The sequence below is a fragment of the Oratosquilla oratoria genome, chromosome 9 (genome assembly GCF_046742065.1).
Source record: "Oratosquilla oratoria isolate Oo_2021 chromosome 9, ASM4674206v1, whole genome shotgun sequence".
NCBI classification, from domain to species: Eukaryota; Metazoa; Arthropoda; class Malacostraca; order Stomatopoda; family Squillidae; genus Oratosquilla; species Oratosquilla oratoria.
The window spans coordinates 76,828,732-76,856,310 of record NC_134785.1 but is presented as its reverse complement, the minus strand read 5'-3'; the positions used below and the strand labels follow the sequence as shown (position 1 = coordinate 76,856,310).

General features: G+C 44.0%; 1 protein-coding gene across 2 annotated transcripts in view; it reads right to left on the bottom strand.

Moving 5' to 3' along the window:
* The window catches only part of Slip1 (SLo interacting protein 1), a 306,834-nt gene extending 279,527 nt beyond the window's left edge, over positions 1 to 27,307 (bottom strand). For both annotated transcript variants that reach the window (XM_076190991.1, XM_076190992.1), the window contains exon 1: positions 26,939 to 27,307. In XM_076190991.1, the coding sequence (XP_076047106.1) occupies positions 26,939 to 26,959 (21 nt within the window). In that variant the 5' untranslated portion in view covers positions 26,960 to 27,307. The remainder of the gene's footprint in view (positions 1 to 26,938) is intronic.
* Positions 27,308 to 27,579: the final 272 nt, after the last annotated feature.

Below are 27,579 nucleotides of genomic sequence, written 5' to 3'. Positions count from 1 at the left end.
GAATCTTGATGAAAAAGAAACCAAAGTGCTGAATAGCGAAGACAAAAAAGAAAGTAAAAAAAAGGGGGGGGGAGGTCACAAATCTTCAACCTTACTCTGCAACCCATACCCAAATAACCTACCACAATCCCCCTACCAACCCAAAGACCATCCTAGTAACCACGTGTTGTTGGATCAATATCCACCCACTGCTATCTACATACCTCAGCTTCTAGATTCACAGGGACTTAACAAGAGGAAGAACGAAGAAGAACGAATTCTCACAAGATACAACGTACTATAAGTAGTGGAAGCCCCTTTTTTTTGAGTAGGTGACGTGATCCAAGACGTGGAAGACCTCACAACTTTTTTTTTTCTTTTAGTAAAGTTGTTGCTACACAAAAAGGCGACGCATTGTGGCGACTAGACTGTAACGATGAATCTTCCTGGTGCCTGAAGCTGAGCTATGTAAAAACCGAAACATTTCACAGGCTTCGGGTAGTGAAATCTGATGTATCTGGCAAGAGTAAAAAAGGACAGGATTTGGAGTAGTCGAGCGAAGTACAGGAGGGGATTGTGGTGGGGAGGCCCCTGAAGGAAGAAGAGTATGATCCATATGCGGAGGCGGGGGGGTGCTACAGAAGCGACGCACATCAAGGAAAGAACGCTGCAGAGTCTTCAAGAAATTTCTATAAAAAAGCTTTAAGAAATTTTGAAGAAAAAAAAATCACTTTGCATGAAAACCATGCTACGGATTCTTGAAAATCTGACGAGAAGAGGTCTTCTACAATGTGAATGCTCACCCAACACCACCAACCTCAAACCTTCAGCATCACCATTACACACACAAACAGCTTGTTTGTAAAAAAAATTCTGATAAAATTAATTTCATCAATTCTGTCAACCTCAAGTTATCTGAAGGACATTGGTCCCCATACTTTCGGTTCATTGTTACGATGACGTATACCCGTTTAGGTGGAAAAGGAAGGTAGGAAGGAAGGAATATAGAAGGAAGAATGAAAAAAGGAAGATGAGTAATTGCGTGAGCAACTGAGAGAGAGAAACAGACGGAGGAGAAAAACAACTGGAGAGAAAGTTAAGGAGAGTCAGAGGGGAAAGAGAGAGAGAGAGAGAGAGGCGAGAAGAGAGAGTAAATAACCAAGGGTAATGTAAAATAAGGACTTTTCATTTTCTTTTATCCAACTCCCTTTGTGACTCTCTGGGGGAGGATCCCTCGCTTTGAAGTCTTGTGTTCCTTCCACAAACCAGAGTCCCGTTGAATTCCACGGACGCTACCGGCAACAAGTCTTACCCCATGTCGGACACAAGCACCTCTCACCATCCTCGAGTCAGGCCATTTTATTCAGCACCATGGGGCTGGATGCGCACTGGCCGAGCGGATCAGAGCGTCGCTACCTGCGGCGGAGGTCGAGGTGACAGTAATTCCTCTGTAAGGGGCATCGTCCTAGCCTCCTGACAGGGGGGGGGGTCGCGACGTTAAACCGAATTAATCAGTCACATGGGGACGGGAAGGTGTGACAAGTACTTTTTTTTTAAACAAAAGTAATTTTGAAAATGCACTCCTGTGTATTCTCTGTCGGGGCATACCTGGGACACTTGGCAAACCATTCTCTTTTTTCTGGATTTTACACGTGTTCTTGAAGGAGTAGATTAGGTGGGGGGGAAAAGGGGGGAAGAGGGTAGCAACGGGAGGGGGGGGGGCTAGATCCTCACCCCGGACACATCCCACGGTCGTCCCTTTCAAACTCCCGGGATTACAGAAGCTGTCTCGATTCACTTTTACGATTCCCTAAATTTGCATTATTTCTCTTGTGGAAGTGATCCCCAATTCCCTTGGGACCAAAGACAAATCCTCTCACGACTTTCGTTCTTCACACACACGACCTCACGAGTTTGGTCTTCCTCACGCAATCTCACGAAAATTGTCCTTTTCACGCAGTCTCACGAAATTGGTGCTTCTCGTGTAATCTCATATTGTTGGTCCCTCTGAAGATGTTAATCCTTCTCACGATTTTAGTCATCATGCGGTCTCATGACGTTGGCCACTCTCACGCGCTTTCATGACATTACCCTTCTCATGAGCTCTCACTACGTTGATCCTTCTCCCGCGTTCTCACAACGCTGGTCCTTCTCGTGAGTTTTCGCTCTTACACAAAAGAGATATCTACCCACGCCCCTCCCTTCTATTTTGGCTCTCTTCACGCTCTTGTTTCGTTTTACAATAAGAGTTACAATGATAAACCATAAACACCGACAGGAGACCTTTGGCTCGTTTCACACGTATCGACTTTTCGCCAAAAGCCGTCCACGACACGACGTCGTCCTCAAGTAACCATGCGCGTCTATAGACGATTTCACATTTGGTCTTGGTCGTGACGTGTGAAAATGTCCATAAACACCCGTGGCTAATTGAGAGCACGACGTCGTGTCGTGGACAGCGCACGGCGAAAAGTCGATGTGTGTAAAAAATAAATTATATATATACACACCAACAACTGTATGGAAGTTGAGAGTAAAAGGGAAGTGATGAAATAGGGGACTGTTTGGAGGAGGGAGTAGCGGGAGTGGGGAATGGGAGTATGAGCGTTTTCTCAGCAATGACCAGCGCTTCTATCCTTGGGGACAAAATCCCACCGAAGAGGTGAAGTTATGGAATAGGTTGAAAGAGAATTTTACAGAATACTGCGAAACTCTGATCCGTAGGGGTGAGGGTTGGGGGTGACTAACGTCCTTAAAACACTGAATACATAAAACGCGCATTTAACACCCAGTGGGAGTAGAGACTAGTGGGAGTCCGTGTGAATGGGAGTGGGGAAGCGTGGGGAGTTCTGGGAGTTGGGACAGGAGGGCGTGATGGTTAAATTGGTCCACCCAAATAAACTTTGAAGGGGAGACCCAGCCTGCTCTCTTTCTCTCTTCCTCCACTCTCTCTTCTTACTCGTCCTTCTCCTCCCTCTCTTCTTCTTCCTCTTACTTTCTCCTCCTCCCCTTTCCTCTCTTCCTCCATTCTCTCTTCTTACTTGTCCCTCTCCTTCCCCTCTCTCTTCTTCATCCTCTTTCCCTTTCTTCTACTCCTCCCTTTCCTCTCTTCTCTTTCTCCTCCATTCTATCTTATTCGTCCTTCTCCCTCTCTCGTCTTCTTCCTCTTCCCCTTTCTTCTTTCTCCTCCTCTTCCCTTTCCTCTCTTCCTCCTCCTCCATTCTCTCTTCTTACTCGTCCTTCTGCTCCCTCCCTTTTTTTTCATCCTCTTCCCTTTTCTCCTCCTCTTCCCCTTTACTCTTTTATGTCTCCTCCTATACCCTTTCCTACATTTTCTATCCTTTTTTCTCTTCATCCTCCTCCCCTTTCCTCTGTTCTCCTCCTCCTCCTCCCTTTTCTTCTATTCTTTCTTCTAACCCTCTTCCCATTTTTCCTCCCCTTTCTTCCTGTTTCCATCCTCCTCCTTTAACTAAACATTGCATTCACGCACTTGTTCAACGCATGTCCTCTATAAAACCAGGCAACTTTATTCAGCACCACATGAGGGCCTCAGCCAGTATCCAACCTACAAAAAAAAAAAGCCAAATCTGACCTTAACTGATAAAATTGTCTGGTATTGGAAAAAAAGGTCACTGAGTACGAGCAGTGAGAGAGAGAGAGAGAGAGAGAGAGAGAGAGAGAGAGAGAGAGAGAGAGAGAGAGAGAGAGTGTGTGTGTGTGTGTGTGTGTGTGTGTGTGTGTGTGTGTGTGTGTGTGTGTGTGTGTGTGTGTGTGTGTGTGTGTGTGTGTGTGTGTGTGTGTGTGTGTGTGTGTGTGTGACAAAAACTGAACTTAGCTCGTGTCTTCCTTTACGCATAAGGTACTCAAAATCGCACTTTATTAAAACCACACCTAAACAGAGCCCTTTATACAAAGCTACCAACCTTAACCCTTAGTGCTGGGTCTGCCAGGGAAAATGAGTCACCAGTAATCGTTGGGAATTGTAATAAGGACAATGTACCTACGAAGAGTTGGAAGTTCGTCCGTGACATCAAACTAGTATTACTTAAAAGGATCTAGAGAGAGAGATTGAAAGGTGGGGGGATGGGGAGGGAGAGAGAGAGAGGAGAGAGAGAGAGAGAGAGAGAGAGGAGAGAGAGAGAGAGAGAGAGAGAGTAGAGAGAGAGAGAGAGAAGAGAGAGAGAGAGAGAGAGAGAGAGAGAGGTAGAGAGGAGAAAGCGAGAGGAGTAGAGGAGTAGAGGAGAGAGAGAGAGAGAGAGAGAGAGAGAGAGAGAGAGAGAGAGAGAGAGAGAGAGAGAGAGAGAGAGAGAGGGGGGGGGGAGGGCAACATCTATTTTTTCTTCGTGTGCCGCAGGTCTAGCCCCCCTCTCCCCCCAAACCCCAACAGACCTTGCTCAAGGTAAGGCTATCGGGCGGGTGGGGGGAAGGTGGGGAGACAACAAACTCACTCGTTTCGTCATGCGTGTCAATTAGCCCCCAATAAATCAATCAACGGGGGGACGGGGGAAGCTGCGACATCGCATAGCCACGCTCGCCCTTCTGTCCCCCATAAAAGCCCATCACTTCCCATCCCCTAATTTACTTCCCTCCTCTTCTTCAACGCAAAAATATTCTCCCCATTTCTTTTCTTCTCACTCCAGCATATCCCCCCAACCTCCCCTTCACCCTAAAACCCTCAGTCTCCCCCCTACACTCCTATTCCCCCCCAAACCTCACTTCATTACACACACACACACACACTCTCTCTCTCTCTCTCTCACTCGTGGCGCAGTGGTAGAGTTCCCGGCTGCCACTACGGTGGTTCGGGTTCGAATCACGCCCAGGGCTGAAATAATTTGTGTCGCTGCGCTGCGAGTCGTTAATCCAACTCTCGTGGTCGAGAGGTTGTGTGTGCATGTAAGGTCGCAGCATTACCCATAGATATGTCATATATGAGCTCTGAGCTCTCTTCCGGGAGGGAAATAGCAGTCCAACACGTGATCCAAGACGATGGTGAATCACACAGACGCGCACGCGCACACACACACACACACATACACACACGCGCGCGCGAACGCACCCAAAGCAGGAAATCCGCATTCCAACACAAATAGATAAAAATGAATAAATAAAAATGAACAAATAAGCATGGAGCAAACATATAAATAAATAAACGAGCAAACGTGTGGAAATGGAAAGGGGCAGAGGAGGACGGAGGCAATTAGGGCAAAGAAAGGTCCGAGAGTCGTGAGTGGGGAAGACGCAAACAAAGGACAGCGTCTGAGACGAGGGGGGAGCTCTGGTGAGGGGGAAGAAGATGGGGGGGAGAGGGGGAAGAAGATGGGGGAAGAGGGGGGAGTGAGGGGGGAACGTTACTAAACACATGTGACAGAACGCCATAAAGAATGACGTCACAGGAATGATGTCTCGTTCTGTGGTCAGCAAGAGGTCATGACATTAGGTGACCTAAGGTCAGAGAGGTCGTGACTTAGTACAGAGCTGATGCGCGATATAGTGACCTAAGATGGGGTCTGATGACCTAGGATGGTATATGTAGTGACCTATGGTAGCACCTAAGGTGACCTAATGTCAATAAAGAGGTGACCTAAGGTGAGGTACAAGGTAATCTAAGGTAAATTTTTCAGTACCATACTAGAACACGTGACCTAAGTTAAATGAATTTGACCTAACATGAAGCGTGAGGTGACCTGAGGCGGGAGATAAGGTCAGAAGAGGAACGGAATATATTCAGCTTCTCCGCTCTACTACTGATCATCTTCAGCGATTCTATCCATCTAAGATGGCGTCATAGTAGTCTTGATTCTGGCTATCGTCTGTTGATCATATTCAATTAAGGAGGGGTCAATGCAGTGAAGGCGTGTGTATGTGTGTGTGTGTGTGTGTGTGTGTGTGTGTGTGTGTGTGTGTGTGTGTGTGTGTGTGTGTGTGTGTGTGTGTGTGTCTGAATGTGTACAAAAGTTCATTAGTACACACATATCACGTTACACATATTCATATACACCAACCACATGCGCGCGCGCACACACACACACACACACAGAGCAACATTTCACAAAACTCGAACACAATTACCGAAAACCGAAAAAAAAGATAAAGGACAGCAGCAGCACGAGGGAAGAAAAAGGTTTACAATAAAACAAAAAAATGTGCGGTGGAACCACATTCGGCTTCATTAGGGCCTTGTGGAGAAGAAGACCAAGGTTTGGGGGAGAGAGGAGGGGAAGAGAGGAGGGGAGAGGAGGGGAGAGGAGGGGGCGGGGGGCAGTGGAGTGGTGTGAAGCTGAGGTGTAGAGTGGATGGGGGAGAAGAGATGAAGTTGAGCGAGAGTGTTGAGGAAGAAGGGGGAGTGTGAGGAGAGAGTGAGAAACGTGAGTCGGAATTTTCAAAAGCTTTTTTGGGGGAATTTTCGATTTTGTTGTAAATTGTGGTGGTGGTGGGGGGGGGGCTACATTTTTTTCTATTTATGTCCCTCCCCCCACAGAAGGGGTAGCCGTACAGAGGTTCCGTGAATCTTGATAACGCTTTCTTCCACTGGTGAAAATACATGGAAAAGTACTCCCATCCTAAAAATATAATTGAATAAAAACAAATGAATTGAAAAAATGCACACAATATCACTCCCACTAATGTATTGATTCACTGAAAAATCCACATGAGAGGGGCAACCCCCTCCCCCTCCCTTCCACCCTCACCCACCGCCGGGATTCTCAAGTGAAACTCAAACCCCTTTAAGGTGACTTTCGGAATAACGCCCCCCCACCTAACCCCCCTTGGCTGAAATTCATCCGGATTCTCAACTCCTTTACGCCGACTTTCGGAATAGCGCCCCGGCCCCTCTTGACTGAAACTCAGTCGAGATAATCGAGGACGAGAGGCCTCGAGGACTGCAAGCTCGAAACGGGGAGCCGACTTTCGGAATAGTGCCCCGACCCCTCTTGACTGAAACTCAGTCGAAATAATCGAGGACGAGAGGCCTCGAGGACAAGAGGCCGCGAGGACTGCAAGCTCGTAACGGGGAAAAAGTGAAAAAAGAAAAACAAGATGAAAAATAGAAATATAAAGAAGAAGTATAGGATGAAGAGCAGAAGAGGAAGATGAAGAAGAAAAAAAGACGATGTCGAAGAAGAAAAGAAAAAGAAGAACCAGAGGACAAAGACGAAGAAGTCCAAGAAGAGGAAGAAGACGAAGTCAAAGAAGAAAAAGAAGAATGGAGCAAGGAAGAAGAAGAAGAAGCAGAGGGCAAATAGGAAGTCGAAGAAGAAAAAGATGTCGAAGAAAAAGAAGACGAAGAAAAGCTCCTTGTGAACACACAGCGATATCGAATGTCCACGACCCCCCCCCACCACACACACACGAATCACAAAAACAATTTTAAATAAACAAATAAATAAATAGACGAAAAATAATCAAGGGACAGAGCTTGAGAATACATTGAAAGAACGAAAGAATTCACCCACCCCCCAGACGAGATCAGGGCACTCGAGGACACCTCGGGGACTGCAGAATTGAAGAAAACAAAAAGAGGACAACAAAATCAAGGACACACTACGGGGAGATGAGACCTCGAGGACACACAAAAGTGGTTAAAGGAGATATCGAGGACAATCCTCGAGAACAAGCTCAACTTCGAGGACGTGACACCTTAAAGGGGAACTTACTTCGAGGCCGCAGGAGCTTCGCCATTCGAGTACACGTGCACAAGAGGAGTTCCTCACGAGGACAGGAGGAACCAATGCAAGGACAACGAAGCGAAAGCTCGATGGCAGAGGGAGGAGGAGGAGGAGGAAGAGGAGGAGGACGAGGTGCAGAAGGAAGTCAGAGAAGGTAGAACGGTGGAGGAGATGAACGAAGTGGTGGAGGAGGACCTGGAATTGGTGAAGGGGGAGGTGGAGGAGGACGTGAAGGTGGTGAGAGAGAGAGGAGAGAAGGTGGAGGAGGAGGAGGAGGAGGAGGAGGAGGAGGAGGAGGAGGAGGAGGAGGAGGAGGAGGAGGAGGAGGAGGAGGAGGAGGAGGAGGAGGAGGAGGAGGAGGAGGAGGAGGAGGAGGAGGAGGAGGAGGCTGAAGCGACGAGTTAGAACGAGAGAGAGAGAGAGAGAGAGAGAGAGAGAGAGAGAGAGAGAGAGAGAGAGAGAGAGAGAGAGAGAGAGAGAGAGAGAGAGAGAGAGCGAGGGCCCCTGGAGGACGAGAGGGAGCGGAGGGGGGAAGGGGGGGGAGAATGCAAGTTAAAACTCGACGCCAAGAGCTGCCTGCCGAACTCGAGGGCGACGTCAGGTCCTCGTGACGCAGCGACGACCCACATTAGTCAATACTCGAGTTTTAGTCTTAGGTCAGAGGCACCAAACGAGGTCATTGCGTTAATAAGGCGCCCCCCCACTCATCCTCCCAACCACCACCGCCAACTAGACTCACTTATAATCCCTAATTCCTGCAGGGGATATATGCAATGAAAACCCCAAGTACGACCTAACACTCCAAGCCGGTGACGCCCCATAACCTAAAGGTGTTCCTCAAGGTTGACGCAAGCTACTTGACAGCCAAAGGTCGGACCATCTTCTGAAGGACGGTCTCGACCGACCACGGTCCCTTTCAAGGCAAGGGTCCGCCCCCTGGGTTAGGGAAATTTCCAGGAACATATTCTATGGATGGGAAAGCGGGGGGGGGGGGGAGGGGGGGGTTCTGTGTTATCGTACTGAAGAGGTAAAAGGATCTATCAGTCTTCCATCAGCTGCCGCCCGTCCAGGGGACTTCAACTTAGATAACTTTGACCCGTGAAACAAAAGCAAAGGAAGAGGGGGAGATGGGGGAGGAGGAAGGAGATGGGGGAGGAGGAAGGAGAAGGGGGAGGAGGTAGGAGAGGGGGAGGAGGAAGGAGAGGGGGGACGGGAAGGGGAGGGGAAGGGGGGATTAAAAGCATTAGGACCTGAAGTGTTTAAAAACAGCTGGACCAGAAGAAGGAGACAGAGGCAGGAGATGGAGAGGGACATAGAGGAGTTGGAAGGGATGGAGGAGGATATGAAGAAAGAGGGGATGGGGGTGGGCATGGGAGAGGAGGTGGAGGAAGAGGGGGCCGAGGAGGAGATGAAGAACGAAAGGACAGACATGAAATAGCAGATTGGACCAAGAGCAGAAGACGAAACTTGAAACAAGACTTTCGGGAGGTAATTCATAAGCACCAAGTGTAAGCAGGGGGGAGGGGGAGGGGAGGCGGCGGGGGGGCTGAGCGGGGGAGGGGGAGATTTTTAAGGAGGCACATAAAAGGAGCAGTAGCAAGTAATTATAGCAGCGGCAGCAGGAGGGAAATGAAAAAACAACATCGGCGTGGGCTCAATTCAAAGGCCGAAGCTTCTGAGCTTAATAGAGGCCGGAGTAGGTGGTTCCGAAAACAGCAGGTGCAAGTGGCATTGCAGGCAGCAGGAGCAGGTGGCTGTAGGGTCAGCATGAGAAGGTGGTTATAGAAATAACTGAAACAGGAGGCTTCAAAGCTGCTATAGCAGGTGGCTATAAAACCAGCAGATGTATGTGGCTGTAAAGGCACCATGAGCAGGTAGTTGTACATGAAGAGGGAATAAGTGGCTTTTTAAGTAGCAGAAATAAGCAGGTTGCTGTAGCAGATAGTTATAGAATCAGCAGAAATACTGTTGTAGAAGCAGGTGGCTGTAGTAAAAGTAAGAGCAGTTGCCAGTAGAGGTAGCTGGAGCAGGTGACCGTACAAGCAGCAGGAGCAGGTGAAAGGAGAAGCAGGTGGATACGAACATCAGGGGCGACTCTGTGAACACTTGAAGAGTCCCGTCGATGAGCGAGGAGTGGCGTCGAGAGGAGGAGGAGGAAGATGAAGAGAAGGAAGAAGAAGAGGAAAAGGAGGAAGGGGAGAAGAGGAGGAAGAGGAAACGAGAGAGGAAGAGGAGGAAAAGAAGGAAGGGGAGGAGGAGGAGAAGGAAGGGGAGAAGTGGAGGAAAAGGAAGTTGAGGAGGAGGAGGAGGAAGGAGAGGAGAAGAGGAGGAAGAGGAGAAGAAGAGGAAGAGTAAGGGGGAGGAGGAGGAGGAGGAGTGAAATTATGTAATAAGGAAGAACGTCTAACAGGAAGGAAAGGGATACTATGGAAGAACCCAGTGGTACCGACCGAGAAAAGGGAAGAGGTGAGCTGAGGGAAGAGAGGGGAGGGGGAGAAGGGAAGAGGGAGGAAGGACAGAGTGAGGAAAGATAAAGGAAAGGGGGGAAGAGGGGGGTGGGGAGAGGGGAAGAGGAGGTAAGGAAAAGAGAGGTAGGGGGAAGAGGATGGAGAGGGGGGAAGGGAAAGAGGGGTAGGGGGAAAAGGAGGGAGTGGGGGGAAGGGAAAGAGGGGGAAGGGAAAGAGGAGGGAGGGGGAAGGGAAAGAAAGGTAGGGGCAAGAAGTGGGAACGGGTGTAGTGGAAGGAAGACTACAAGGCGTAGAAGGGGAAAGAGGAGAAGAGAGGTGGAAAGAAGAAGAGCGAGAAGGGAAGGGTGAAGAAGAAAACGTGGGAAAGGAGGAAGTGTGGAGAGGGAAGAGGAAGGAAGGGGTAAAGAGGAGGTAGGAGGAGAGGGGAAAAGAGAAGAGGGGAAGAGGGAGGCGGGATCACAATTTTTACCAAATAAATACATACATACATACACCAAGGTCATTTTCCCCCTTACATGGGAGATAGCCAAAGTCAAAAAGCATAGTTCCACTCCCACCCACTCCACTCCCATTCACCACCCCTCTCCCCCTTCTTTTCTTGGTTCCTCCTGGATGACAAAAAAAATAAATAGATAAATAAATAAAAAGTAAAAAGGGGCCATGACAGTGAAACAGTTCCAAAAACGAGGTCACAAGGGAAACGTGGATAAGGAAGACAAAGCACAAGAAAAAGAAGACAAAGAAGCTGAAGACGAAGCAGAAGATGAAGAAATTGGGGAGGAGTAAAACAATAATAATAAGCTGATGACACAGCAGAAAACAAACAAAAGAAGAACAAGAAAGAGAAGAGGAAGAAGAAGAAGAAGAAGCGGAAGAAGAGGGAGGAGAAAGGGAAGCAAAAGAAGCAAAATTATAATAATAATAAAAAGAAGATATAAAACAAAATTATGAATAAAAATAACAATAAAAGGAAACAAGAGAAGAAGTAGAAGAAGAAGAAGAAAAATAAGAAGCATAATAACCAATACAAGAAGAAGACGAAGAGGAGAGTTCTAAGGAGGAGGGGTAGAACAAAGAGAAAATGAAATTGAATGAAGGTATTAGGGGGCGTTCGCCCCCCCCAACCATGTGTAAGGTCGAATGCAAAGAATCATTACAGATGAGAAAACGAAAACTCTCGCTTTCTCTCTCTCTCTCGGTTCATCGATTGACCACAAAACGAACGTGGTGGAGAGGTTAGAGGTGAAGTGGTGGGGGGAGGGAGAGGACGACAAGGGGACGGTCGAGGAGGAGGAGAAGGTGGGGGGCAGGAAACAAGAGAAAATACAGGAGTGTGGCAGAGTAGAGAAATTGTAACTCTTAATATGTATATATATATATATATTGTGTATTTTGGGAGCAGGTTCTCTTTTAAACATGTTTGATTGAATACGACAGCATTCTGGAAGTTGTTGATTTTCTTTCTTGTGTTTTCTATTTTTCTAATATATATATATATATATATATATATATATATATATATATATATATATATATATATATATATATATATATATTATATGTGCAGAAGAAATCACTTGAACGCGTTATTATCTTATTCAAAAAAAAAAAAAAAAAAACACTAGGAAAATAACAGAAACGAGACCGAGCGCTTTCGTCTATTCATTTTTAAGGTATGTACCTTGAAAATGTCTGAATAGACGAAAGCGCTCGGTCTCGTTTCTATTATTTTCCTAGTGGTTTTTCTGCACACACACACACACACACCCACACCCACACCCACACACATATATATATGTATATATATATATATACATATACACATAATTAACCAATCAATTTGATTAATTAAATGTAAATACATAAAAAACAGAACAAAGAAATGTAGCTATTTACACACCCACACATATATATATATATATATATATATATATATATATATATATATATATATATATATATATATATATATAACGTCATGCCGCTGCCAGACAGACAACTTCAGTCAGATGATACCTAACCCTCTCTGGTCCTGGAGCCCACCGACCGGCTGAATAAAATGATCAGAGCTCGTTCACATTCTTAAGCAAGTAAGCGGTGTGCATGACGGGCGAGCGCGTGAGAAGAAAGTGTGCATGATACGAGAGTGAGCATGACGGAGGAGTAAGTATGAGAAGGGAATATGCATGAGAGGGGAGTGCATGATACGAGACTGAGCATGGGAAGGGAGTGTGTATGAGAGAGGAGTTTGCATGAAAGTGTACATGAGAAGGGAGCGTATGGTAAGAGTTTAAGCATGACAGGGGTAGTGCGTATGAGAAAGGAGTGTGCATGAGAGGAGTTTGCATGAAAGGGGAGTGCATGACACGAGAGTGAGCATGATGAGGGAGTGCGTGTGAGAAGGGAGTGTGCATGAGTGGGGAGTGTGCATGAGGGGGGAGTGTGCATGTAAGGGGAGTGCATGCTAAGGATGAGGACGGACGTTACATGAAAGCTAAATGGACGGGTTTGACATACGCTCACACCACAAGAGGAGCTTAGCCAAGGACCACGGCAACCACCTTAGCCTTGGGTACTCGGATTTTCAAGGTCGACCAGAGACAGAGATCGGTATAGACCCGCTATTCGGTACTGTGAAGACAGAAGGGGATCGAAAACTGAGGAGGAGGGGGGGGAGGAGAAGGAGGAGGAAGAATGGAGAACCGAAGGAGAAAAAGAGAGAAAAAAAGAGAAAAAGAGAAAAAGAGAAGGAGGAGCAGGAAGAAAAGGAAGAGAAGAAGGTGAAGTTGAAGTAAAAGGTGAGAGAGATGAAAAAAAGAGTAGGTAGAGAGAGGGTGGTGGTCAGGTACCTACAGGAGGAAGAGGAGGAGGAAGTGTGTTGTTGCTCGAGGCTCAGTCGAGTCGATGAAGAAAGTCCGAACAAGGCCCGAAAGCGAGGAGGATCTGCCGCTGGAGGAAGAGGAGGAGGAAAAGGAGGAGGAGGAGGAGGAGGAAGAGAAAGAGGTTCTTCAAAATCCTTCTTTCGTTTGTCATGTTCCTCACAACGAAGATGGTGTGTCGACAACTGTGGTACATACAAACACACAGGGAGAAGGAAGAAGATAAGAAGAGGACAAAGAGGGACAAAGAGGAGGACGATAAGGACAAGAAAGACAAGGACGAGGTGGATGAGGATGGCAATGTGGAAGAGGAAGAAGAGGAATAGGACGAGAAGACACGAAGAGGGAGAAGACGAGTAAGATGACGATGACGAGCAGGAGGCCGGGGCCGAGTATAAAGACGAGAGCGAGAATAAGGATGTGAAAAATGAGGAGGAGGACGAGGATGGGGAGGAGGAGAAGGAGGAGGAAGAGGAGGAGGAGAGGGAGGAGGAAGAGAAGGAGGAGGAAGAAGAGGAGAAGGAGGACAAGGAGGAAGACCTAGGAGGTCATTAACTCCATCGTTAGAGTGAGGACGCTCCAAAGAATTAAGGAGCCAGGCACCACCAGGAGCCTCAGTGCCAAAGGACCCTGGGATCCCGATCTCTCAAGTCTCCTCGTTACCAAGAGAACCCGAGTTCGAGCCCTTTAGGTTACCAGTGACTGTCACTCGCCAGAGATGCCCGAGTATCAAGGGCAAAGGGGACAGATGTTTCGGTGACAGTCAAAAGCGTTCTGGAATGATATGCTTAAATTTGCTATTCTCTCCCTCTCTCGTTTAAATGGGCAGGTACTGTATGTATACACGTAAAGAAGCGAGGGGGAATTAGAGAGAGAGAGAGAGAGAGAGAGAGAGAGAGAGAGAGAGAGAGAGAGAGAGAGAGAGAGAGAGAGAGAGAGAGAGAGAGAGAGAGAGAGAGAGGGGGGGGGGGCAGAAGGGGGAACGGAGACGAGAGGAGAGGAGGGAAGAGGACAACGATGTAAATGAAAGAACGACGACCAGGAACCATCATATTTGCAAGTGACTCAAAGGCGCCGATGAAGAAGGCATGCGGGAGGAGGAAGTGGAAGTGGAAGAGGAGGAGGAGGAAGTGGAGGTGGAAGAGGAGGAGGAGGAAGTGTAAAAGGAAGAGGAGGAGGAAGAGAAGGGAGAGACACGAGGAGGTTGATAAATATAAGGTGGCTACAATGGTCGAAGACAAGGAAAAAATCTACATTTTTGCATTTATACATACAAACACAAACACACCACACACACACACACACACACACACACACATATATATTATATATATATATATATATATATATATATATATATATATATATATATATATATATATATATATATATATATATATATCTATATACAGACTCTGCTCGAGCCATCTTCTGGCGTTGGCGAGAAAGATCAAGCAAGGAGCACGTGACGTAATGAGGTAAACAGCAATAATGAAGACACTGCTCGAGCCATCTTCTGGCGTTGGCGAGAAAGATCAAGCAAGGAGCACGTGACGTAATGAGGTAAACAGCAATAATGAAGACAACTTTGCGCACGAACGTCAACAATAGCAACAAGAAAACTCGTTTGCAATTCCGATACGCCAGACACACAACACGGAGTGGTGAGAGAAAAAGAGAACAGCCTAGAGAGGGGATGGTGGGAGGAAGTGGGGGGAAAGAGAGGAAAAGAGAAAATGGGGGTAAAGAGGTTCCAGGAAACAAATGAAAAGAGAATGAAGGTTAAGATAAGGAGAACATTTTTCATGAACAAATATCGAAACTAATGAGCGAGTTCAGAAATGCCATGGCAGACAAAGTACATGCCACATACGATCTTACGCATGCATAAGTACACCGACACACACACAAACAGTTAACTATATATCGAGACAAACTTAAACACAGGGAGAACTGCCACTGTCAAAAAATAAAAAGGTATCCGCCCCCCTCTCGCTTATCTGCATGAAATCAGTGCATGACGCACTATCCCACGACGCTATCAGCAGCAGAGACCACACGCACGCACGCACACACACGCACTTGTCCTTACTCCGGCGCGTACGGCAAATTGGGTGGTGAGGTGAGGGTGGGCAGAGTGTACCAGATGTCGTAGCCAATGTAATTGTTATGTCGATACTAGCCTGCGTCATGAGGAGGAGGGGAAAGAGGAGGAAAAGTAAGAGGAAAATAGAGGGAGAAGAAGGTAAAGAAATAGAGACAGAAGGGAAGAGGAAGTAGACGAAAAAGAAAATGGGGAGGAGAAGAACGCGGGGTTGAGGAGGAGGAGGAGGGGAATGTAGGACTTCCTTCCTCAGGGGCACGACGATGCCCGTATCGACACCAACTGTTACCAACTTTTAATCGAGAGAGAGCGAGAGAGAGAGAGAGAGAGAGAGAGAGAGAGAGAGAGAGAGAGAGAGAGAGAGAGAGAGAGAGAGAGAGAGAGAGAGAGAGAGAGAGAGAGGTATCTCTCTCGACGCGGGGCCACATGGGGTCACGGTCCACAGTGGCCCTTTCCCTGATGCCTAAGTATACCCGGGACAATTGACATCCATCCAGGGCTTCGTCAAGCGTCTCGGTTCAGACAACCCATCGGCGCGATGCAACCCATCCTTCAATACAGTGACGCACCAAACACCAAAGGCTCTAACGTTTCAGTCACTGTATCGAAGATGCTACAAAAGTCAGCTGACGCTGCAAAGGAGACAATATGGGTCTGGACCCGCGGACGCGAACTTAAGTACCCCCTCCTCCCTCCCTCCTGCCCCCTCTCCCCCACCCGCATCATGTGAAGCCTTTCGATACTATCATGTCCTCGTACATGGGACCCCGACCTATCCTATCTGTTCCCGCGATGGGGTCCATGACTTCTATCACAACCATGAGGGCAGTGACATAGCATTGGATTAAACATTCTATTCTGGCTCGCTGGTCGAACGCGTTAGGGCGTCGCTACTTGCGGCGGAGGTCGAGGTGATAGCAATTCCGAATTTGCCGCCAGCGAGTTGGACCAAGGGCATGGTTCATTTAAGTCTAAGCTACAAAATTCTCTGTTAGGGGCACCGTCCTAGCCTGTTGATAGGGGGAGATCGCGACATTAAACTAAATAATCATTATCACCATCTATTATCACCATTATAACCATCTATTAGAGACTATCACCATACAATTCCACCCAAAAGATTCTCTGGAGCGTAAATTACGTTCGTATTCTTAAACGAATTTCCAGAGCTTGAAAAGAGAGATTACATATTTTACCAGCCTTATACAAAGATTATATAAGGACTATATTTGTTTGACATTTATTTTCGGAGACCCCGAACTTTTGTCCCACAAATCAGGGCTGAATTAATTATACTACGAAGGTTTACGAGTTTTGTGACCAATCAAAAGACCAAAACGTTTCGTCTGATCACAGAAAACGTTTTCAAGGTTGAGTGGAGTACATGGGTGTAATGAGGAAAATATCAAATGGGAAATGGGTGAAATTATACAAGTTGGATATATAACGGGAGCAAGGCTGGGGAGGAATGGGGGAGGGTTACTGACGAGCTACGGGTGGTATGAGGGATATGGGGGGGGGAGAGAAAATGTGAGGTGGACTTACTGTTGTCTTGGAACAGGGGTGAGGGTGATAGGTGCATTTGTGTGTGTGCATGTTCAGTGTGTGTGTGTGTGTGTGTGTGTGTTTGTGTGTGTGAATATACGATAAGCGAAGGGAGTGATGGTAAATCTAAATATATGCAATCTGGAACAAATACACAAAGACTGGGTTAGGGAGAGAAGAGATGGGGAGAGAAAAGGTGGGGAGAGAAGAGGTGGGGAGAGAATAGATGGTGGAGATGGGGAAGTAAACCTAATTTGGGCAATTTTTTATTATTTTTCTTATTATGTAGTTACAGGACACAGTAACTTGTATACATACATACATACACACACACACACACAACACGAAGACATAAAATCATTATATATACGTTTTCACAAAAAGAGTACTAGATCACAAAGATCAAGAAGGATTTTGTCATTCAGTAAGATCTTATATAACTTAATAACTACATTACTACTATTACTATATTATTATAGTTATTGTTATAATTATCATTAGTATTAACATCATAAATTGTTATTATTGCTATTACTAGATAGGTGGTAAAGGGACCTATCGAGCTGAGAGAAATACTTTTATTCCTAACTAGCTAGTTTCATCCCGTGTTCCCTTTACCACTATCCACATTCGTCACAATGTTCATACATTGTTACTACTATTACCATTATTCTTATCACGTGACCATACACACTCAAAACGAAATCTGATTTGGCGAGGTCAGCAAACTCGACCAGACGGTGAATCTATGTTATCGCTAAGTGGTATCTGGCAATGATTGATTGATTGACGGAAGCCGTCACCGTGTGTGTGTGTGTGTGTGTGTGTGTGTGTGTGTGTGTGTGTGTGATTCACCATGGTCATGGTTCATAGAGACTTACACTCAACCATTATCCACACACACACACACACATGCACATACACACACCAATCCCCTTATTCAAGGGGAGACAGTAACGACCTGCAGTATTTCGATGCTTTTCAAGCCCTGAAGAGTTCTTGACATTTTGCCAGTGGATAGGTACACATCAATTCCAGTCTTTAGTGTTAGTAGTAAACAGACGTCCACCACAGATGCGCCGTTACACATTTGCACACCAAAGGTAGTGTTGATGGACATTGGCACGACCGCAGATTGGCCGGTGTACAAGTGTGTCGTACCACTCACGTATCTCAAATTATTCAAGTGTTAGAACGCATGAAAGGGAGATGCTACCCTCGCACGTCAAGCCACCTTGCTTGGCGGGAGAGGGAGACAGGGAGAGGGAGAGGGAGGGAGGGTGAGGGAGGGAGGGAGAGGGAGGGAGAGAGAGAGAGAGAGAGAGAGAGAGAGAGAGAGAGAGAGAGAGAGAGAGAGAGAGAGAGAGAGAGAGAGAGAGAGAGGGAGGGAGAGAGAGAGAGAGAGAGAGAGAGAGAGAGAGAGAGAGAGAGAGAGAGAGAGAGAGAGAGAGAGAGAGAGAGAGAGAGAGGAGAGAGAGAGAGAGGGGGGGGGGGGAAGAGGGAGAGAGAGCGTGACAATGCAAACGTGCCCCGCGGCAGGTTGGATGGCCTAAGCGTGCCAACCTCAATATGGGCCAGTCTGCCCATAATCCCCAATAGGCTACGTAATACTGTATGCATTCATAATACATCACACACATATACCCTCAGTTCCATCCTTACAAGGTCTCGACCTCAAGCGATTTAAATTACATGATGACAAGGGGCACTGTGGCGAGGATATTGGGCCATTTTTTGCATTTGACGCGCGCGGATGTCCGTAAGGATAGAAGCGACAGTAAAGTAGCCTCGTCAATGAGGTAGTTATGCAGATTTTCCCTTAACAATTAAACATGCTTATGATACTGTAACACGCAATGAATAATGAAATATTTTTTAAAAACCAAAATACTTCCGATGAACGAAAGTGTACACTAATTACATAAAACACGCAATCTCACCAATGTTGCTCTTCTCTTGTATACTACAAAGAGACAGGACCCCACGAGCATTGCTATTTTCCTGTATACTGCAATTACGTGAACTCTCACACACACACGTGGACAGTAAGAGACTAACCCCATAAGCGTTGCTCCTTTCACTACAATTACGTAAACACACACACACACACAGATGCATGCTCCCCACACACACTCGATTGAGCAAACATTGCCGTAAAATACATCAGCATCATCATGACACCGGTCTAAACAGCGCTACATAACACATTAGTTCTATTGCCTCTGGCACGACCACACATTTACAACGGTATTGCCATATTAGCGTGTTTGATTTAGACCTAATGGTCTAAATAGCTACAAACTAACACCACAATCGTGTGACTGCAGTACTGTGTTATAAACGTAACATGATTAACATAATGTACTACTCGCTTGGGTGAATCCGGAGTTTTTTTTTTATATTTTCTTCTAGTCTAGGGGCAGAAGATTTTATTCTCAGGACCTGAACGTTGTTGGAATTGTCGCCTGATGAGAAATAAAGATTACCCCCAACTCAATAATACACGGGTGTGTGTTGGTCTCGCATTCGCTTATTCGTGCGTTCGAGTCCCCTACTCCTCTCCGATTCCCAGCAGTGCCTGTTACCTGCCCCAACAGTCCCCAAAGCGCATAATAGGGCAAAGGTGGCGGCTTCGACCGCAGTTACTCAGAGCCTCCTGGCGTAGGCTCCCCCACTTTATCCACAACCGAACTATTCCCACGAATGTGCAACAAACGATTCTTCCTTCTTCTTCCGACCAAAACTTTCGTGACACCAAACTTGATGTTCTCCCGAAGGTTTACGTCCGAGGAGTTCGAAAACTGGAGCAACAACTCTCCATAACAGACAACCTCCATTACCCGGCACGACATTGTCCAACGACATAAGCCACACAGTACCACAACTACAATGGTCCGCAGAAAAAAGGAGGGGGGGCGGGGCGAATACTGAGACCACAACAGTTGTTAAGACTCCAGAGTAAAAATAATAATAATAAATAAAATCAAATAAAAGGGGGGGGATGAATACTGAGACCACAACAATTGTTAAAATTCCAATGTATATATATATATGTATATGCACATATATGTATACATATATATGTATATATATATATATATATATGTGTGTGTGTATGTATATGTATATGTATATATATATATATATATATATATATATATATATATAAAATCTTCACATGCCTTATGAACAAGTACTGGAAAACTTGTTCAACCATCTGTGTATGCTTCAACTATGCAAATTTGAGACAATATATTATGTTCTTACACCCCCTAAGGATTCCAAGACAAACATGTAGGCTTGCCTGTACTTAAACACGTTGGAATACAATTTACATACGCAATGATGCAGCATCCATCACCTAACGGAACGTGTTAATCTGTACTAAATATTCATTCATATACGCCTTGGGCCAAAACAAGTTGTATATTGTATAGTGGAAGTACACAAAAATAGTCAAAAACAAATAATAACCTAGGCACCAGACATCTAGCAACCACACAGGAGGAGGAGGAGGAGAAAAGAAGAAAACGGAGAAGAAAAAGAACAAGAAAAAGAGGAACAAGAAAAAGAAGAAAAAAGAACAAGAATAAGAAAAAGAGGAACAAGAAAAAGAAGAAAAAAGAACAAGAATAAGAAAAAGAGGAACAAGAAAAAGAACATGAAAAAACAAGAAAAAGGAACAAGAAGAAGAACGAGAAGAGAACGAGGAAAATCACATACAAGAGGAAGAAACAAGAAGAATTAAGACGAGAGTAGGAGTGCAGCAGGTCATTACAAGTATCACTCCTGCTGGAGGTCTTCATCGCAAAGGTTTCACAACAGTACGGGAAAGAAGGGAGAGAGGCGAAACAATTTCTTCACAAAAAATGCACAAAATGGAATCACTGTACACAAGTTATCGAGCTATTCACGAATAAGAAGACAAAATCCACATGGGAATTTCAAAAAAGTCTGAGAGATGTCAAAAAGTTCTGATGTCCACACGCGGGGAGGAATTAGACTGTTAGACAAGATACTGACGCACGCCAAATTTATATTAAGTAAATAAGCAAATAAACTAATAAATGAAAAAATAATAACGATAAGGAAAATAAAATAGGGCATCAACACCAATTAAGAAAATGTTTAGAAACCAGACTTCAGTTTCCGGACCATGCAATAAAAGGCAAAAAGAAAACATAATGGCTTTAGAAATACTTAAAAAATACCTTAGTTTTGTGGACCTTTAAAAAGGGTACCTTTGTTTTGTGGACCTTAAAAAAGTTCCAAGACATAGTGTTGAACAAATCAACATACGAAAACAATAAAATAGGGGAACAAACATCTAAACAAATCAAGAATAAAGTTATCATACAAAATAATGAAAAGAAACAAGAGAAAACAAATGACCTGAAAATACCCCACGTACAAACATACAAGGACACAGACATACACAGTGCTTCAAACTGGCCAGATCAGTTTAAATGAACAAGAGAACGACAATGCTTTGCATGGTAATTGAACACCAATACGCATTAGAAAAAAAAAAATCTCCACTATAACTTATCATAAATCTTCGGATACATTACCAAGTATAAAAAATTGACCTACAATACTTTAAGCCTCAATCACATACACACACACACAAGCACTCATACACACAAATTATACTAATTTCATTAATGACGATGCCTATAAGAGAAAATAAAATAAAACAGACATTGTGTTCCGTGCACAATATTGGACCAACCTAGCTAGATACATTGGTTAAACCACAGGAAATAAAACAAAAAGTTGTACAAGTACACGTAAGTACCAAAACTACCGTAAACTACCACGAAATCAAGCTCCCACAGACTGACAAACGCTTCTCAAGGAAACGATGTTGTTGAAGGCAACATACCCTCACAACACACGGAGCCTCCTCCCAGCTGAATTAAATCAACTGGCGCTAACCAGAATAAAATTTGTAGCCAAGAAACCTGGTCGTAGCCAGGGGGTGAATCACGGGACTCCCAGAATAAAAATTGGGTTAAAAAGATCTTTCCTCACCTTAGATTTAACATAAAGGCACAGAAAGGTGGGGTGGAAAGAGAAAGAGGAAAAATAGGGAACGTGAGAGAGAGGAGAGAGAGAGAGAGAGAGAGAGAGAGAGAGAGATCAAATCACCTTAAGCACTAACATAACCATTTGGTTTGCACACGCCCCTGTAAGCCTACATGACGACAGTCCGGACGGGACCTACAAACTGACATGACTTCTCATCACAAACCACCACCAAATGAGGAGACTCAGTACGTGTGAACACCGAATGGTGACACCCCAATCAAGCACCAATAAACAAATAATTTGCACCACTCCTATAACATCGAACCGGCAACTACTCCTTTCCTGTGGATCTCGAGGACCGTTGTCTGAGGCCTTGGGGCCGCGTGTTTCCACTTAATCTTGAGGTACCAATTACACACACACACACACACACACATATATATATATATATATATATTACAATGAAACCACAAGAAACAATCGTATTCTGCATAAGTGCAGCACATACTCAAACATTTAGGTCTACCTTCAACCATAATAAAATCATCCATAAAGTTCACATAAGTAATACAGTTAAAAACGCAAATAGCGCCCAAGTCCATAAACACCCTCCAAGAAAAAAATTATAAATACAACAAATTATATAAAAAAAAAACGAAAGCAATTAAACATCGATGGAAAACAAACACACAAAGTGCATTGTGGACCCAAACATTAAACATGTATGCGTCCCATACACAGCTATTGCCTTTGCAAGCACGAACGACAGCACAAGCACAGAGCGAGTGCCCCGTGCCTCATTGTAAAACCTTCGTGTGCCGTATTTGCATCAAATACAAAATACATCAATTTTCGATACTAGTTCATAAAGGGAGGGAGGGAGAAAGAGAGAGAGAGAGAGAGAGAGAGAGAGAGAGAGAGAGAGAGAGAGAGAGAGAGAGAGAGAGAGAGAGAGAGAGAGAGAGAGAGAGAGAGAGAGATGGAGACGATAAAGAGAGAACGAAAGGGGAGGGTAAGAAGCGAGAGGAAAGTAAGAACAAAGGAAGAGAGGAAGGTAAGAAACGAGAACAAAGGGAGAGAGAAAAGAAAGAGAAAGGAGAAAAAAGAAAAAAGAGGGAGAAAGTAATACGGAGAATGGAAAGAAAACGGAAAGACGGAGAGAAACTTTTCACATTCTTCACCCGTCAAACTCACCCACTCCCTACACTATTCCTTCACACATCAAAATATGCTACCCACTAAAATCCCAGGTACAAACTAAAAAAATATGAATAATTCCATAAATAATAAGTAAAATAAAATAAAATCAGATTACACTCACAAACACCGAGTAGTCCATGTGCTGTCCTCTACAATAAATATTCATTCTATATTTCTTAAGTGTTCACCAAAACGAATACATTCGATCGTCACTAAGGGTAGATGCATAAAAATAATCTCAATAACAAAATTGCCCCCTAAATTAGTTCAGTGCCCACCTAGGTACATACATACATATACCAAAGGCTTTTTCCCCCTTCACACGGGGGGTAGCCAATAAAGAAAAAGGCATAGAAACCACTCCCACCCATTCATTCCCTACATATTCCACTCCCCTCCACCCTCCCTCTTATCTTGGCACCTCCTGGATGACGGGTCATCCCTGCATCCTGTCCACTGCCCTGGGTCAGAAGCAGTGTTGCAAGACACAGCACATCCACAGCAAGGCCGCTTCATTAATTCGGCGACCCCCCCCCCCTGTCCGTCCCCTCATACAGAAAAGAAGACGGGGAGAAATCCCTTCGGGCTGCGTCAATTTTTTCCTCATACATACTTCCTCACCCCCCACCCACTCCCCCTCATGCATCACAGCATCATGCAAACACAACCCTTCTCCATTCACCCCTATCTTCTGTCCTCTCCCGTCCTTCCTCAACAGACATTCCTCTCTTTTGTAACACCCCTTTCACCCCATCCATCTCATCCTAGGACGCCCCTTCATATTCACTCCTAGGTACCTAAAACTATCTCCCCCCCACACACACACAACAAAGAAAGATTAGTGTGGGGCAGAAAATGTACAAGTCCATGAAAAGGAAAAAGAAAAAAACATACAAAATAAATAAATGCACAGATGGTCTAATGTATATTCATAAACAAACCTTTCCATACAAAATTTAGATTTAAGAAGGAAACAGGCAAGAACTGGTTTACCCGTAGAATGGTCAACGAATGGAATAGACTTAGTAACCATGTAGTAGTGAGCGCTGAAACTATCGGTTGTTTTAAGAAACGGTTAGACAACTTTCTGGATGGGGATGACAGGTGGTAATGGACAAAGAACTGGCTAGTGTAGGTCTTACGGTCTCTTCAAGTTTCTTTCATTATTATGTTCTTGGACGCTAAACCATGAGCCAGAATGGAAGAGTGAATGCAAAGCGAAGCTTAACCAGTGGAATCGAAGAGGCGGTACCCCACGAGTACAGCCTTATTCTGGATATTGCAATTTGGTAAATGCATAGAATTCGTACATACACATTTATATACACCATGATTTATACATTTACACACAAACATGAACATGCACGTGCATATATCCTGTGTACACCTACTTGCACACACACACACACACACACAAATACATATAAACACATTACTTGCACTGTATATACAGTATATACGTTTATTTACATACATGTACACATGTATAAACAAACGTGTGTATACATTTATATATGTGCAAATGCAATGTATATTCGTGTATTGTGTATGTATATATATATATATATATATATATATATATATACATACTTGCACATCAATGCACATGCATATATTTAAACATGTAAGGTATACATTTATACACTTGCACCTATATACACATACCATACAAGTAAGATATACAGTATATTCATACATACATCCGAATACCCTTATATAAATACATTTACAGAAATACATACTTTTATACATATGCATATTTACAAACATATTTACACATCCATACACTTATATACATGCACGTATACACATAACTATATATTGTATATACATTATCATGTATATACACAAACGCAACTGAAATTATACAGAAACATTCAAACACGTACATATGCAAATCCACAAACACACTTGCACACACATAAGTACGGTAAAAGCAAGACGCCACATCAGTACACAAACTCGCTGAGTTCAGCAGAGGAACGAGAGAACAGGAGCGGAGTGCCACGAGTCTCCGTGTTCGCACCAGTCAGCAGCGAGCGATGCCACACGACACAACGCGACGTCTCTCTTGAGCCAAGAAGAGGTGACGACGACGTGTGGGGGATGTAATGACTGGACAATGCACTGCTTCGTATCGGCTCAAGAGTTTCGCAAGACTTTCCTTCTTGCTCGTCTTTTTATCTTATTTTTATTTTCCTTTCTTGTTCTGTTCACACCCAAAAAGTTTTCACAGCTTTGCAAAATCATCTGGCCTTGTGAATCAAATTTCTAGGTTTAGAAAAATATCATACATCACAAAAACAGTAATAAATAAATAAAAATAAACAATGAAGTAAAACATAACTCACGATAGACATACTGAAGACAAGCTCTATTAAAAACATTTAAAGAAATCAGTGTAAATAAGACAATGTACTGTCTTGTCTAATATATACACATTGATACTTCTAAACCTCCAGAACACACTTCCATACCAAACAGTCCTTTATCTTCTATCATTTGTGTCGACATGCGATTTTATTCAGTCGTGAAAAAGTTCCGTGAAGTCTATATTATATATATATATATATATAACATACACTCTCAGCTCTTATTGCTAATTAGTTTTATACGATATTTACAATGAAATAAAAAAAATCAGCAATACACTAAAAACTCAGAAACGTACAATTTGTGTAAACAATCGGGTGGGTCAGGTCATGTGTCCGCAAATTTACATATTCGTTAAGAAAAGGTTAATTGATGCACAGGCTCAGCTTCACCTTGACCTTACGTGTTTGGGCATCAACATATTACGAAGCTTTCCTAACAAGTCTACGTGCAGGGTACTGGATCCATAAGTCTTAAGGAATCGATATCTTCAGGGCAATGTTTCACCTTGGATTACGAGACATGATAGCCAGTGCAATGGTACTGTATCCAAATGACATTTCTAATTTGATATAAAAAAGTACCTTTGTTCAGTAACTGAATATATCTAATAATCTCTCAGCAAGGTTTGTATTACTAATCCTTTTCATATGTTTGCATTGTATCTATATCAGATGAGGATACGATATTTTTTTTCCTGATATTAGAGAAATCCTACGGACCAGTCACGCATCCTACGGTGCATTATTGCCCCTAAGGATAGAAGCGCTGGTGACTGTTACGTGCCGAGGCTGTCTCAGCTCAAGGAGGCTGCTAGGCGTCTCCGTGTGTAATGTTGCTTCAACTTCTCTACAAGAATGATTGTAAGAATCATGTTTCTGAGGCGCTCAATGTATTTGTTGGATATCTTGGGCAAGTGACATTCACTGATACCCGTTGGAGGATAAAAAACATAATAATAATAATAATAATAATGATAATAATAAAAGTTGTCATCTAAACGGTATTTAGATTTAAGATGATAAATTTGATCAAATCTAGTGGTCATCTGCGACACAAACCGAACCTTAATAAAATATGTCAAGTACTTCCACTACGGTAGTGTAAGTCAGTTAACACCTAAGACGCCCAATAGTAAAAATAATAATTGTTAACATGTAAATTTAACCTCGTTTCTGTTTTCTTCAAACTAAACATTTAATCTTAGTTATAAATATATAATTTCCATGTGACACTATGTTGATTTTAAATGTTTCAGGAATATGAAAATTTGAAGAAACATGTATAAAGTCACGTACATACACAAACACACATGAATACAATGATTATAATTATCGGTCAATATTACTTTTAAATGCCCTTCCATACAACAAAAGCAATTGTGTTAGTTTCAGTCTGCTATGCACCTAATAAACACCTACGAACAAACACCAAACCAGTTTAACATTTTTAATTACCCAGTTAAATATAATCACATCACTTTAAATCAAAGTTAAGGAAACGGTCAACTGTCATGTCAGTATAAAAAAAGGCATTAATTCTGTTCACTTAGCAAATGAAAGAAAGAAAATATTCTCTGTTGACAAGAAACACCGCGAGAATGTTCTGTCCTAGTTTTGCGAGATTAAACTTTCCTGCGAGAGGCACGCGTTATCGCTGAACTAACATTTAATATTTACTTTAACTTACCTTAAGAATGACGAAATCCATCTTGGACTTCCTGTGAAGACGCCGAAATCGTCGTTGATTAACTCGGGATTCGGTACAAAGAACTGACGATCACACACACAGCGTTCCTGTGCATCACTATAGACCCGAAACAACCTCACATCATTTCAACACAACTCAACTTTTCCAAGTACACACAACTTTCCGAGACGTCGATCTGTACTCAAATACTCCCTCGACTCTGAACCAAATCACACCATCCTAATTGCATTCCACATCATTAACCGCTTGCATAACCAATTTAATGGTCAACAAAGGGAAATGACGACACCCTCATTGACAGAAGACTGGGACTGAGAGCAACACTCCTCCCCTCTTAGCTGTCAAGCTCACACTGACGGAGCTCTGTGAAAAACTTGCTAGGACAGTCCGAGTCGCCTGCCCCAACCGTGCTGCCAGACGTACAAACCCTGACCAAACTTCTATTTTCGAGAAAGTTACATTAACAGAATTCAATTCACGTTCAGCCTGCTTTATTTATAAATCAACATCCATATATAATAGTATGATATTAATCTACCGTACTTCCTGACACTTATTCAGTGCCTTACCGAACGTCGGTGTAGTTGCTATGCTCAACGGCTGCCAAACGTACGATTAAT